Source organism: Panthera onca, chromosome D4 (assembly GCF_046562875.1).
Source record: "Panthera onca isolate mPanOnc1 chromosome D4, mPanOnc1 haplotype 2, whole genome shotgun sequence".
Taxonomy (NCBI): Eukaryota; Metazoa; Chordata; class Mammalia; order Carnivora; family Felidae; genus Panthera; species Panthera onca.
The window spans coordinates 42,841,138-42,857,244 of NC_138351.1; the positions used below are offsets into that span (position 1 = coordinate 42,841,138).

General features: G+C 34.2%; 1 protein-coding gene across 2 annotated transcripts in view; it reads left to right on the top strand.

Moving 5' to 3' along the window:
- The window catches only part of CNTLN (centlein), a 311,202-nt gene that overhangs the window by 60,110 nt on the left and 234,985 nt on the right, over positions 1–16,107 (top strand). For both annotated transcript variants that reach the window (XM_078436769.2, XM_078436771.2), the window contains exon 3: positions 15,243–15,327. In XM_078436769.2, the coding sequence (XP_078292895.2) occupies positions 15,243–15,327 (85 nt within the window). The remainder of the gene's footprint in view (positions 1–15,242; positions 15,328–16,107) is intronic.

Consider the following 16,107-nt stretch of genomic DNA (forward strand, 5'->3'; position numbering starts at 1 on the left):
CTTTGGAATTTTGGCTGGAGGATGGGAGAGGGAAATGGTGCTTGCCAGCACCTTTGCTCCCCGGCTGAGTTCTGTCCTTCAGGGGCTCAACAACTCTCCCTCCTGGCCTCCTTTCGCCCTCCCTGCTCTCTGAGAGCAGAGCTGTTGACTTTTAGCATTCCAGATGTTAAGTCCAGATGGCTGTCAGAACTCATGCAATCCGGCCCCTCCGCCTTTGCAAGCCAGACTTTGGGGGTTCTGCCTTGCTGGGGCCTGCCCCTCCACCACCCTGGCTCCCTTCCGCCAGTCTGTGTAGCACATACCATCTCTCTGCCCTTCCTACTGTCTTCCATGGGCCTCTTGTCTACGCTTGGCTCTGGAGAGTCCATTCTGCTAGCCTTCTGGGGGTTTTCTGGGATATTTAGGCTGATGTGGGTGGAATCTAAGCAATCAACAGGACGAGGTGAGCCCAGTGTCCTCCTACACTGCCATCTTCTCACTAGTTCTGAAAATATTTTGTGTATTTTTTATAGATTTCAAGTTGTCTAAAGTAGCAGGGCATATCCTTTTCCTCTCTATGGCTAGTAACAGAAGTCAATTCAGCTTCATATGCTGGGAAATGACCCAGAACTGTCAGACATTTTAAAACATATAAATCAGTATGAACATATGATTACTTAATTGAACTTATAGTACATAAGTACATATAGCACACATGTACATGTAAGTACGTATAGTACATAAGAACGTATAGTAACTTAAATTGAAATTATGCCAACAAAGGAAATTTTTTGTCTGGTGAATTTAATTTTATTCACATGGCAAATTGAATTTTTCACTAAAGTACCAGGTATAAAAAATTTAACTGATTTTGTTGTTATTATATTCAGAGTATCAGGTAGACCTCCCATAATGAAGTTCGTTGATACACATAATGATGTTTGTACCTAGAAATTCTTAGTGGTTAAAAAGTTGTGCCAAAATATCTGTGTTTAACCTTGAGTGTATGTAACTTATTTGTCATTAGCTGAGTTGTTATATTCTTATACTCCTTCAGTTTTACTCTTGAAGAGTCATGTATGAGCCTGCTGAAATGAACTGAGATTAAAGTTGAGTGAGACTGAGTAGAATTGTAATGATAGCAATTAAGAACTACTACCACGGAGTTGTGAGACTTTTTAGCAAAGATCTCTGTTGCTCTAAGTGTTGTAATTAATAATTATTCATGCATTATAATCTTTGGTCATTTAAGTAATGAATCTGTTTTCTTTAAAGATTAACTCGTAGGTTCCCCAGTGTTCTCAGTTCATAGTACCTTTGTATATCAGTAATATTTTCATGGCACTTCAAATTAAAGAGAAATATCCAAGAGTTTCATTGGGATTAAGTATTTATGCCCTAACATTGTAACGGCTATTAAAATACATACAAATTAAAAGGAAAAAGTTATATTTTAATTTTATTCTTAAACATAATTATTTGCTGTAGGATGTGAACTTTTGGGTACTGGACAATTGCTCCAACCTTATAATCAGATTGGACACTGCTACCCTTATTTCTTATTTCACATTGCTTTTTGCTCTCACCTTAATTTTTATCACAGCAGTGGTCAAAAACTGAACTTCATAAAGATATGTCATGAAAGAAATGTAGTGCAATCTAATATTGAAGCTCTGAACTTCTAGCAAGTATTCTGTATGGTGTCCAATAGACGTGAAGTATTTCTGTTTCCCGTAGACATTTAAAATATCCCACAATGCCCTGTCTGTTACAACACCCCTGGGAACCTTGGTACACAATCTGGGTAATAGAATTAGCACATTCTCTTCTAATGTTTATTACTGCTTTATATGGAATTTTGGCATGGTTAGTAACCTAATTATTTTATGTTGAGACAGAGAATCCTTTTTGATCATTTTTGACCAGCAAGGTTTCTTAAAAAAACTGTGTAATAGTGAAATAAAGGGATAATGCATTTGACATTTTTCTTGATGGAAGTGTTTACTGCAGAGGTTTCATATAAGCATTATTGAATAAATTAGTTTTGTGACTATGTTTATAAATAATCTGTAATACAAAGAAATAATGAATGAATAAAATCCTAAAACATGATATTAAGTGGGAGAAAAATGCAGTACTTTATTACTCTACAAGGTGTATTGAATAAACAAAAGAAAAAGATGAATTTTATAATGGGAATAAATAAGGGAAAAGGACTCAAACTGCAAATGGTCAAAATTATCTGTGCTGTTATTGTTTTTCTCAGTATCAATTATTATATTGAAATGGATTTAAGATATTCCTGATTAATCCTTTAGGATATTTGCATACAGTTCTAAACTGTATTGTGACTCAAAATGATTTTTTTAAATAATATATTTTGGGGGCGCCTGTCTGGCTCAATCAGAAGAGTGTGTGCCTTCATCTCAGGGTCGTGGGTTTGAGGCCCACGTTGGGTGTAGAGATTACTTAAATAAATTTTTCAAAATGATGTATAAGGAAGTATATTCTGAACTATATGGAAAATATTTTTGTGTAATATTACGCTAAGGATATATTTGCAATTCCATGTGTCCTTAGTTTAATACATAATAAAACAATCATAGTGATAATAGCTTACATCTATCAAGTGTTTACTATGGTCCACATGGGGTTTTTAGTGGTTTTTAGTGTTTTCAACATATTGGCTAAATTCTTACAATAGTCCTATGAGATGGGTCTAATTATTATTCTTATTATACAGATGGAGGAAATGAACTACAGAGAGGTTAAATAATTTGCCCAGGCTCACAGAACTAATGAGTGGCAGTGTGTATGGTTCCAGAGCCCCTGTTTTTAACTACTATCCAGATGGAGAATTAATCTCTCACCTGAATGTTAACAAAGAAAGAAGAAAACAACTAACTGTGATCTAAATTTATTTTATGGTCCTACACTTATTAAAGTTATTTATTAGTAGATTAGATTAGAGAAAAGAAGCCAAGAATAACGCTTTAAAACTTTAAGAAATAAAATAAATATATTACTTACTGGCATTGTATTCCATTTATGTTATGATGACTTTAAGATTAAACTTGGAATATGTTTCATGATGAGTTCAAGGAATTGGATTTTAGCAAGAAGTTAATGGATGCTAGATCTGTTTGAGAAGTCATTCTAATGATTTGGGAGAGAGTATACCATGATTACACATAAGTTTGATCGATAGAATTGCTGGAAATGAAAGGTATTTGGTATAGCTGGCCAGCAATATGACATTCATTTTACTTCTTAATGAATACTATTGTTTCTTTTTTCAATATACTCCCATCTGCAAAAAAAATATTGTTCAATTATTTATGTTTTTATTGTTTTAAATCTTCTTGAAAATTCCATATGTTTCTATGAGTTTTTAAGTTCTGGGTTTGTATAGATTGTGGTATAGTTTGCATACCTGATAGTACTTAATAAATCCTTATATTTAATTCAGAATTACTATTTGAATGCCTGATATGTGCTTAATATTCTACTTATACTGTGAGAGGAGAGAGGGTCAGGGGAAGGAGAATACAACATGCTTCTCAGGAAGGTGGTTGTGGTAAAAATTGTAATCATTAAGAGATGTCTTCCTTGATCCTCCCTCATTTAATAAACAAGCTCTCTTCCCTGCATTTATTCCATCTCAACATTGTTTGTTGTACGTATAGTATTTGTTAAATTAAAAGTTTACATTTTTCCATGATTAAAGTATTATTTCTTACCTGTAAGAATCTCTTTCAGATTTATATAAAATCAGAACTTCTGGAGATGTATTTAAGATTAAATTTTAAAATTAGGAATTTAAAAACTAACAGTAAAAAGAGACTCAGCTCAGGCTGCTATAACAAAATACCATGAACTGGGTGGGTTATACGTCAGATATCTATTTCTCACAGTTCTGGAGGCAAGAAGCATGAGATCAGGGTGCCAGCATGGCCAGGTTCTGGTGAGAGCTGTTGCAGACTACCAACTTCTTGTGTCTTCACGTGGTGGCAAGAGAGTGCTCTGGTGTCTTGTTTGCCTTTTAAGGGCACCAAGTCCCTACCTCCCAATTCCTCTGGATCCCCTTACTCCAAACACCAGAACCTTGGGGATTAGATTTCAACATAGGAATTTGGGAGGGGTGAGGCATGAACATAGATGGTTGGGAATACAGACTTCGATGTTACAACAACCAGAGTTGAAATGACAAATATTGCTGAGTCTTTCTTATTGAAACACTCTCTCTAGGTCTCAGTTACCACATCTGTTAAAAGGATTTTAAGAAGAGTTTGTTGAAGGATTACAGAAGCATTTAGTTAAAAGCTTGTCCAGTAATCGGTACCCAAAAGTGGCATTGATCCTTAAACAGTTCTTCTCAAGTAGTCAAAAATTTGATAAGGGGACATGTGAGGAATGTCATATTTAATTTTAATCAATGAGTTACAGAGCAAAGACTTAATTGTAAGAATATTTCCTTCACTGAGTTGTGGATCCAGTTGTTTAAAGAGATTTGTGAGCTATAATTCACCTATGAACTCTGTGAGATTGTTACTTGTCAAGGTTTACGATGAGATTGAGGTATCTACATTTTGAAACAGCTTTATAGGCAATGCTGACATTCTAGAAGAATCTAAGCTAGAAAGGTGAATATCGTTACATCTTTATGGATGGAAAAATACGAAATCCAGTATTTAACAGTTTTAAAGATGTTAGGGAAAAATTTGTATGTCTTTCGCTGGAACTTAATATTGAACTGTAGTTATTTTTAATGATTTAGTGGTTATGATAGCCATGGAGACAGGGCTACATGGTTTAAAATCTTGGCTCTATCACGTGGTTTATTGTGTGATTTGAGGCAAAATACTCACTTTTATATGCCTTAGTTTTCTCTTCTGTAAAATGAAAATAAGAATAGAATTGTTTTGAGTTAATGCACATATATTTGTTATAATAATGCCTTGCACATTGTATGTATATCATCATCATCATCACCACCATCTCATGTTATATTTTACATTCCTTTTCAGTTTGTTTTTATAGTCTTGAGAAAAGTCAATTAGTGTTTTGTAAATAATAGGCTTCCAAGAGTAACTTGCAGCCTTTTTGATGTTTTTATTGTTCTTTAACATTAAAGGTTATTGCACTTTGCTTATCCTTAAATGTGTTTTGTACTTGAATTTGAATACTCAAATTCAGAAATATATCTGTCCCAAATTGGAGATGTTCAGAGTTTACCAATTGTAATGTTTTTTACTTCTTCATATACAACATTTTCAAATGAAACCTCTATAGACATTGCTTTATTTTCCCATTTTTCTTTTTTACTTCTAAATACTTAATCTTTGTATAAATCTTAGAGACATGTTTTGCTTTCTTTTTAACATTTATTTTTACTATTTGATGGGTTCCTCAATACTTTTTTCCTTTACTCAGTCTCCCATTTTCACTGTTCTCTCTCTCTCTCTCTCTCTCTCTCTCACATCCATAAATGAAAACTCAGTCCTGGAAAATGGGAACCATAAAAGGAATAAAAAGGCAAGATGATATTTAGTATTTTTTGCATGTTTATTTAGAATATGCATACTATATTCTTGAAATAAATGTGTTTAAAGATTTAACCTCATAGAGGATGAGAGATTATCTCATATTTATGTTTACACTTGAAGTTTAGATGCTTAATAAGCAGGCTGTTGTTATAAGCTTATATTATATACTCTCACCACTGGGAACACCTCCCTCCTGCTCCATTCCACTTTTAAACACATGGGTTGCACAGCTGCTGTATGGTTGTACACTGTCCCATGTGTATTAAGCAAGCACAGCCTGCAAAAGGTTGCATTTTGGAGCATGGAAGTAGCATGGCTGGTTGGAGACCCCAGAAGTGTAGCTGCCAGAATTCTTCCATCTGGCAGCAGTGCTGCTAGGCAGCTCCACACAGGGCATAAATATATTTTGCTGAGTACTTTTCCTGGTGCAACAGCCATGAATGCCTGGGCTGAGATGGATGAATGGGAAGATGGTCAAAGCTACTAATAGAAAGGTATTTAATTGGAACCACTGTACTGCTTAAGGTGAAAGAATGAACAATAAGTATGAAAAAACACATTGTCAAATTCTTTTAACCTTTATGAAGACCTTTTACATTAAAGAATTATGAAATAATTCTATGAAATAAATACTGAAGCATAGTTCCTTTAAAAATTTAGCTTTTATAATTTAACATAGACATATCATTTTTATGGCAAAATAATTGCAATAGTCTTTATTTGATGTAAGTTTATTTCTGGTTTCATTAAAAATTCCCAGAACATTGAACATAAGTCAACATTCCATGGAGAAGGAAGTATTATGCAGCTTGCATGTGTGCATATCTGCATATCGGAGCACAAAATATTGACATGATAATTGCAGTCAAGCCTGAGTGAACAGTGGCCTGTGGGAATTCAGCTGGTGTTGTACCAACTGGATGGCTGCTCAGGACACAGTTTGAAATGCAAGGTGCAAGTTAGCACTTTATTCAGCACAGGCAGGCATCATTTAAAAATCCTTGGGGGCAGCCCTGGTGATGTGCAGATGTTAAAACAGTCTGTTCTGAAGTGCTGATATTTTTGAACACTGTAAAAGACTTCTAGATTCTGGGTGAAAAATATTTGCACAATTATTAAAGACATATAACGCACAATCTTTTCCAACTCTTTTCTGGATGTTTTAGGTAATAGGGAGTGTTTATGCAGAAGTAACTGGACAGGTAGTTAAAAGAAGAAACAGGAAAATCAATAACCAAATAAGATCATTTAATTTATAACTATAAAACAGAAAGGGTTTTGAGTTTCAACTTCGTGTTAGAAATGATGTTGAATGAATAAGGATATCTGAAACAAATATATTATTTAGTAATATATTAAATCTAAGCTGTTATGTTCTAGTAAATTATTGATTTCTTCTTTGTTTACAGAGTTCACCAGTACCCCATAATTTGCAAATTCAGATTAAGATGCTGTAGCCTAATTCTATTCTTTATTCTACTTTGGAAATACCTGATGGAACAAGAAAAAGATCAATCATTTTTTATGTGTCAGGCTGAATCTTCCATCACAAATTTTGGCTTTCATATATAGTTTAAATATATTTTTATATTGAAGTATAAAATATAATAATTTGAAATTCTGGATTGTATACTAAAAATTAAGCTCTGATCTTAAAGAGAAATAGATATCTTAAGTATACTTGACCTTTAAAATATTTTATACCAAAGGTTTGGGGATCTGTTGATTTAGTAATGTATTTTTATTTAAGTATATTAGAGTTTTTTTCAATAGCTGTTTTTACTGTGGAGTAAACATATTTGAAAAAATACTTGTGTTAAGTTTTTTTTAAAGTTTTCTCATTATATTGTTCATAGATACCATTTTAGTAGTTTATTATGCATATTCAAAGTAGAAAAATAGTTATAAAACAGTTCATGAATAAAAGGTTAGATAATATGATAATGGTATGATTCTCATTTCCCTAAACTTCCATTTTTATCAGTCTTCCTGTTTTAGAATCTTAATGTTTATCAGAAAGTGAGAAAGCATTTAAATGGAAAGTCATTAATAAGTATAAAATCTACATTTTAATAGATTTTGTGCTCAAATGAAAGAAAATGTTCTTCCAACTAGGTTTATTTTGTGCATTATTGTTATCTGTTAATTAAGAATAATCAATGTCAGTAAGCTTTGCTTTTTTATTTTCTTTGTTTTCTAAATCAGACCAATATCATTGCCTCATTTATAGTTAAATGTTTCTTTTAGACTCTAATATTTCATTTTTGACATCTCATTAAAAATGGGCTCAAGCCCAGAAAATATGATCCTGTCATATTGTATAATATATGGCATGGTCTATAACACAATAAAATTTTGTTTCCTAATGATTTAGAATAATTTCTCAGATTTTTGAGTTTAGAAAAATGGCAAAAAGTTACCGTGGTAGTTCATGTGGCTAAGTACCAGCAATGTTAAATGTTTAAATGGGTAGTACTCTTGGGAAAAGTGATTGGAGCTTTAAACTTGTACACATTTGACAGCGTCTCTTCACTTCATTTTTCATCCTAAAGAAGTCTGCAAATATTCTTAGCTCACATCATTATTGCACATCAGTGGTTCTAATTAGCTAAACAGGAGTTTGTCTCAGTCATTGATCATCATCAACTTCTTGACAGTATCCCTTTTTTTTTAGGAACCTTTTTTTAAATGTCTCATAAATACAGAGAATATATATTAATTGAATTGACCAGATACATTGGTGGTGTTTTAAATTTGTAACAACTTTTTTACCTTGTATTATTTTAAGTAAAAAATAATTGTATTCGTATTGTAGCGCTGTTTTCTCTTGGGAGCATTTTCCTGTTATGAAAATACCATGTGCCACCAGGAGGAGCTGCTGGACAAATCTCTATATAGATTGTGAATTGTGATTTTTTTTTTTCAATTTCAAAACTATAATAGTCATTTTTGAAGGTTTTTGGTTTAAAATACATCAGTGAAGTATATTTTTGAAGTTTATATTTGACATGAAGTTTATAGATCATTTATGACCTATATTTTCAGTATTATATTATTCAGCTTAGTTATTGTTATTTCAATGACTCTCAAATTTTAGTGTGTGTCAGCATCACTTGAGGCTTTGTGTCTTAGTTCGGGTTGTTATAACAGAATATCATAGTTCAGGTGGCTAAAAAGCCAAACATTAATTTCTTATATTTCTGGAGGTTAGGAAGTCCAATATCAAGGTGACTACTGATTCCATTCCTTGTGAGAGCTCTCTTGCAGACAGCTACCTTCTTGCTATATTTTCACATGATGGGGAGGGAGATCATCTTCATGTAGATCCCTAACGCCATTCATGAGGACCCCATCCTTATGACTTCCCAAAGGCCCCACCTACAAAAACTAGCGCATTGGGGATTAGGGCTTCAACATGAATATGAAACATTCAGTCCAGAGCACCTTGTTATGGTTAAACACCGATTGCTGGGCCCTACCCTAGAGTTTCTGCACTTAGGAAGGGTAGAAGATAGTACATTTCTAGCAAGTTCTTGGATGATGCTAATCCCACTTCTCTGGTAACTCACAGTATGAGAACCACTTGGTTAGACTGTGAGTAAGTTTATGTACATACCTGTGTATATAGTAGGAGATAATCACTCTGGTACCAAGCTGCAGTAATGCTTTTGTTTGAGTTTTGTGGCACATGGTTTATCCCTGCCTCATAAAAAGGACACCAGAACGTATTTGGACACTGGTAGGGATTTTAGGCTTACTACAAAAGAGTGAATTAGAAAGACTCTATCCCTGTAAACTAAACTAATTCCTGGGAATTTAATACTAGGCTCATAGCATATTCAAAAAGCAACTTACAGGGGGAGTTTCTGACTGGAATTAATATCTTGGCTGTTATATCCTGGGTCTTTGTCCTTGAGTAAACTCAATCAAGCCCTTCCCTTTGAGATTTGAAGCCATCTTCCCCCTGATGCATATACCTTGAATTGATGTAGTACTGTTTTGCAGTACTCGTGATTTTATAATATTAAACATTCAAATGATAATTTGAGATTATGTATTTGTGACAAATGATAGGCAAAGGGTGTATATATTTTTTTCTTTTTTTTCTTTAAGCTTTTAATTTTAATTCCAGTATAGTTAGCATATTATTATATTAGTTTCAGGTGTACAATATAGTGATAAAGGTCATATATTTTTAATATATAAAATAGTTTTATAAATCAAAAACAATAAAATATAAAATGACAGTTATGTTGACTGGCACTGGAAAATTAGGAAAAAAACATTTCAATTGGTGAAAATATGTTGAAATTCATTATTAATAAAAAAAAATAAATACAAAGAGAGCCCAGTTGAAGACAATGGACTGTGATTATGCATTAGATGTGCTATCAATACTTGGTAATAGAAAATAAAATAATAAAACAGAATAAAATACAAACAGTAAAAATAATACATATGTTTGTAAAATTTTAAGTGTGATTTATTCCAATTCTCTACCTAGTGTGTGCCTATATTCAGAGGGCTGAACCTGGCTAGAGAAAAATTCTGAGCCATGACGACTGGTCATATGTGAATTTATGACTACTGACTTTCATGGTCTTAGTACTGACTAGTAGATACCCTATTTTTTCCTGGCTCACTTACCATCCCAGTCTCCTAGAAGACTATTTGATGCTTAACTCTCTTGTCAACTTATAACACTTTGTTTTTCCTTTTCATTTTCAGATAACTGTTATGAATTTGTCAGATTAATGTTAAGTGGAGCACAGGGCGCTGGATGGTGAGCCATGGTTCAACAACAGACCATAAGAAAAACTGAAATAGAGAAGTTTATTGCTCACATGTCCTAGAGGAAGTACCCGGAATGCCTCGAGGGGCCACATGGGGAAGTCAAGGCACAGTACGGAGACAGAGAGGACCTAGGGCACATGCCTTTATGAGGGTTTGTGTGTGGAGTACTTTGGGGTTTCCAGGCTCAGGTGGGATTAGTCAAACCAAAAGAGCTAGGTTTTGGTGAGCTCTATGAGGGGATCTTATGTAAGGGACACATAAGGGAATGGCATTGGGAGGCAGGGGAGATTGTTGATCACAACGGCTGTTAGGGAAGTCATATCAAGAACTTTAATTTACTTGTGACTCTGTGAGCTGCTATCTAGGGCACTTGCATGAACTAGCTTCAGGCTGCTTGGCCAAACCAAATGGATGCCAAGGCATGGAGTAGCTTTAGCTAAACTCTTGACAACCTCCTTGCTTCTTACACCACTGAATAAATAGAAGCTTTTAGAAGAGAGCTTTTACTCTTTCCCATAACCACATCTTCTACCAACATACCTGAATCTATTTTCTCTTTTTCTCTTTTTATTTCTTTGGAAGAACTGTTTATACTGTCACTTAAGTTCAAAAAAAAACTGTGCACACTGAAGCCTTAAGGATTCAAGGATGTCACTCTGCAGTTCTCTCTTCTCTCTCTTGCGTCTTCTGTATCGCTCACTATCCTGGGTCATTCCTGTCCACATACTCACATGCAATTTTATCTTCTGTCTTTTGAAAAAAATCTCTTTTGATCTCACATTTCTTTTGAAATACTGTTCCATTTCTCTGCTGCTTTTTACAGAAAAATTCATCTGAAAAGTAGTTTTTACTATCTCTATTTTTTTCTTTCTCTCTTGAACTGACTCCAATTAGGCTTGTATGTCCACCATTCTCCTAAAACAGCTCTTGTCAAAATCACCAGTGACTACAATACTGCTAAATCCCAGAAGTCCAGTTTTTAGTCTTTGTCTTCTTTAACATGTTTACAGCATTTGCCAAGGTTGGTTCCTTCTAGAAATAACTTGTTCACTTAGCTTTCTCTCTTGATTCTCCTTTTGCATGACTGTGTATCCTTTGTGGTATCATTGGCTGTTTTCCTCGCCTTACTAACCTATAAATGTGGAGTGCCTCAGGACCCAATTCTCAGATTTTTCTATCCAAAATTACTTCTTAGGCTTTTAAATATATTTGGATGATGCCTAAAGTTTTATCTTCAGCCTTGACCATTTGACTGATTCTAGACTTGTTTACCAACCGCATATTGGATTTTGATTAAACATCTCACATTTGACATGTCCAAATCCCAAATACTTAAAAAAAAATTTTTTTTTTAGTGTTTGTTTATTCTTGAGAGAGAGAGACAGAGTGTGAGTGCGGGAGGAGCAGAGAGAGAGGGAGACACAGAATCTGAAGCAAGCTCCAGGCTCTGAGCTGTCAACACAGAGTCCGATGTGGGGCTTGGACTCTTGGACCTTGAAATCATGACCTGAGCCTAAGTCGGAGGTTTAACTGACTAAGCCACCCAGGTGCCCCTGTCCAAATCCAAAATTCTAATGTCCCTTAACTCTCCTCATCAGGATCTGAGATCATGTCTACTTCATCCTTCCAGTTATTCAGACAAAAGCCTTGGAAACATTCTTGACTTCTCTCTTCCCTTAAATCTCATACCTATTGGATCAAGAAATCCTGTTAGCCCAACCTTCAAAATATCAAGAATTTTATTACTTTCTCAGTAACGCCACCATTACCTATCTTGTCGAGTTCATCTTTAGTTCTCACCTGGGTATTTTATTTGCCCCCTAATTATTCTCTCTGCTTCTACTTTTGATTGCTAGAGTCTGACCTCAGCCCAGGACCCACTGTGATACTTGTGAAATATTAATTCTTATTGTATTATTTCCTTACTCAAAACTATCTTCTCTGTTCCAATTTTATTGGGAGTCAGATCTAAAGTTCATAGGGCTTAAAAGGCAATATACTGCTTTATTCCCAGTGACTATTCTGTCCTCAGCCACCATTCTCCCCTTGTATGGACGTTACTATTTTGCTGTTCTTTGGCTACACCAATTGTGCTCTTGCCTCAGTATCTTTGCTCTTGCTACTGTTCCCAAAGCCTGGAAAACTCTTCCCTGAAATCTCCATGACTCTTAATTCCTTCCTTTAAGTTTCTGCTCACATATCTTTAAGGACAGTCGTTTTTATAAAATAGCGACAGCCTTCTTTTTGCTATATAAAAACAACAACCTTCTATATTGTTCTATACAAAATAGCAACAGCCTTCTTTTTGCTTCCCAGTTCTCTAAGACGAGGCATCCCTTTCTGCATTACCCTAGTTTATTGTTCTTATACATATAGCTAGTTGGCATACTATATATTCACTTATATATCATTTATTTTCAGCATCTATGAGCTAGAATGTTAATTCCATCAAGACAGCACTTGGTTTATTTTGTTTGCTGCCGTTCTCTATTCCCTAGAATGAAGTCGAGCATATAATAAATGCTCAATAAACACTCATTAAGTGAATGATGGATTAATGTGTAAATGTGTGTTTGTTTGTTTTTTAGGTATTTATTCTGGTACGTATTCTTTCAATCAGGATTCTATTTAATTCTAAAACATTCTCAGAAATTATCTCCTAAAAATACCGCTTTATCTTTCATCCCATTTTTTTTTTTTTTTTTGCTTCTGGAACTCTTTAGTCATATGCTGGGAGTTTCAAGTGAGACCTGCATGTCTTAACTGTGTTTCTATATTTTTCATCTCATTTCTGTATACAGTGTTCTGGATGAATTTCTCATTGTTATTATCCATTTCACTTATTCTCTTTTTACATCTAGTTTTGAGCTAAGCCCATTGAATTGTGTTTTGATCTAGTGGTTGTAATTTTTATTTGCAAGGTTTTCAATATATTTTTTAAGATCTATTTATTGTTTTTGTTTTTAATTGTAGTCATTCTTTTAGGTCATAAATCCTTACTTACTTTAAAGTCTTTATTTTTATTTATTTTTGAGAGAGACAGAGACAGCGTGAGTAGAGAAGGGGCAGAGTGAGGGGGAGAGAGAGAATCCCAAGCAGGCTCTGTGCTACTGAGCCTGACGTGGGCTTGAACTCACGGAACTGTGAGATCATGACCTGAGCTGAAACCAGGAGTCGGACACTTAAATGACTGAGCCACCCAGACGCCCCTTAAAGTCTTTTTCAGTGTGTTGTGTTATTTTAATTTTGTCTAGAGTGATTGATTCTTTGAATTATTCAGTCAGTGTTTGCATGTGTTGTATGTGAATGTAGAGTGTGTGTTTTCTTCTTGTGTTTTGTTGGATTTTTTGTGATAAACCTTGAGTAGGAGGGTTGATGTTACTGTTCTCTTATTCCTTTCTCCACTACCCTGCCTTGCCTAATGCCTTTTTTTCTCTAAAAATTTTGTGTTTGCCACTAAATTGTCACCCTTATCCCATCCTGAAATAGGTTTTATATTTGTAGTGTGAGGCTCTTAGCCAATAATGACACAGAGGATTTGTTAAATTTAGTACCTCGGCTATGGAGTGTTTTGGCTCAGTGCCTGATTGGGATTTTATCTATAAACGTTTGCCTTTCTAAACTTTCATATAAGCCTTAGTTCCAGGCAAGGGTGGGGAAAGACTTTTTCCAGACTCCTTTCAGAAGTTCGGGGCGCCACCCTAGTCTCTGGATTCAAACAATGAGCTTAGTTAGCTCTGATTCCCTATATTGGGCAGGGCACTTTCATTAGCAGTTACCCTCAGGAGCCGAGCTCTTTTTCACCTTAGCCCACATCTGGATCTGGACAGTACACAGCACCTTCTCCTTGTTTGTAGCGTTGTATTTCTGTTTAGTTTGCAATCCTTAGAGACGTGGCTGTGTTTCCTTAATTCTTTCTTTTATGTTTTTCTATTAATAGTATCAACTTAGAGAACAGAGAATTGCCTCAAAGTGTGAACTTATTATGCTAGGTTATTGCAAGTCTAATTTAAAATTTTTTAAGTGTACTAGTGTATCATCTGAATTTATCTCTTAAACCAGTGTTGTGGTTTTCTGATTGGTGTCTCTTCATTCTGATATTCCTTTGTACCTTCTAGGGCCCTTCGCTTCATTTCACTGTTTCGCAGTTGAGGGTTCTTTTCTTCTAACTTTCCTGTATACTTTGCCACTCCTGAGTGATTTAAGTATAGATTTCTATTTATTTTACTTATTTTTAAAGTGTTTTAAAATATAAATAAATGTCCGGTAAATTTTTATCCCGTTTTAAATTGTTAAAACGTTATTAAAAGTTACTAGTAAGTCTCTAGTTCTCTTTTGAGTCTTTTACTTAAAAAAATGATATTTTATTCTTAATTTAATTGTGTGTATAAAGTGCTTATGTTAAGAACATACTGACTTTGGGTGCCTGGGTGTCTCAATTGGTTAAGCTCTGATTTCGGCTCTCGTCATGATCTCGCGGTTTGTGAGTTTAAACCCTGCATGAGGCTCTCTGGGGTCAGTGCAGAGCCTGCTTGGAATTCTCCCCGCCCCATCCCTCCCCCACTTGCATTCTCTCTCTCTCAAAAATAAATAAACATTAAAACATAAAGAACATATTGGCTTATTTTAAATTGATGATAGAGTGGTTGTGATCAAGATTAAATGTGTTGCGTATTTTTTTTTTAATCATGGATCTAAATCTGGAAACTAAACTGTTCTTTTGGTATGAAGTTGTCTTAGTTGTCAGCAGTTTGTAAGTTGTTGTCACTTGCCATATGGTTTCTGATTAATTCTGAAAGGGCTGTCAACCCCAGATAATTTAATTTTCTATATTTTAAAGTGATACTCATTTTCAGGATGTGAAAATTTAAAGGATTAGCTACCAATTATAACTAATAAACTCTCCCTTATTTTTCTTTATAGAGAAAAACAGAAATCTGAAGCTAAAGACAGAAAAGTTTTAGAAATTCTGCAAGTGAAGGATGCTAAAATACAAGAATTGGAACAGGTTGGTGTAACAGAAAATACTAAGAATAAGTATATTTTTTCAGGTGTAGATATTTGCAATTACTTTTAATTAAAAAAATATTCATTAAGAATATCAGGGTAATCATCTCAAACCATCACTATTTTGAAACTACTATGGCCACATATTCTTCACTGTTGTAATTTGCTTATAGCCTGTTGTTGTCCGAATTAATGGGCTATGTCATTTATTCATTAAAATTCTTAAGATAGTGTTATGGTTTTATAGTAGTAACTAGCAATTATTCATTGTTCTATTGAATTTTGCCTTTTATTATTACCAGTTAGCATTGTATTATTAGCAATATCATTGAAACTTGTAAATTTTCAGATGGTTTCATTCATAGAAAGGATCAACAAATAACAGGAATGATTCCATTTGATCTTTTGAAAACTGTGCTTTCTTATGTCTTATCTATAATCAGTTAATTATACAATTACATATATAGTAAAATTATATGTAATTATATAATCAGGATATTATCACTGCAAAAAATCCATGTTATCAGTGCTTCCCAGAACCATTTTCAAAGTATACACATCTCAAAAATGAAGGAGAAAGAAATTTATTGCAAGAATGGCCTCTATTGTGATAAAATATTTAAATTCATTTTGTATCCAATTGTTCCTTACGGGCTAAATTGCCCATAATTCTTCTAGGGTAAATGGAGGCTCTTTTTGGAAACTATGATCTTTGAGTTTTGACTCTATTTTCCTTCCTAGCCAATTAAACTTTTATGAGAACTTTGATCTAAGTTTGGTT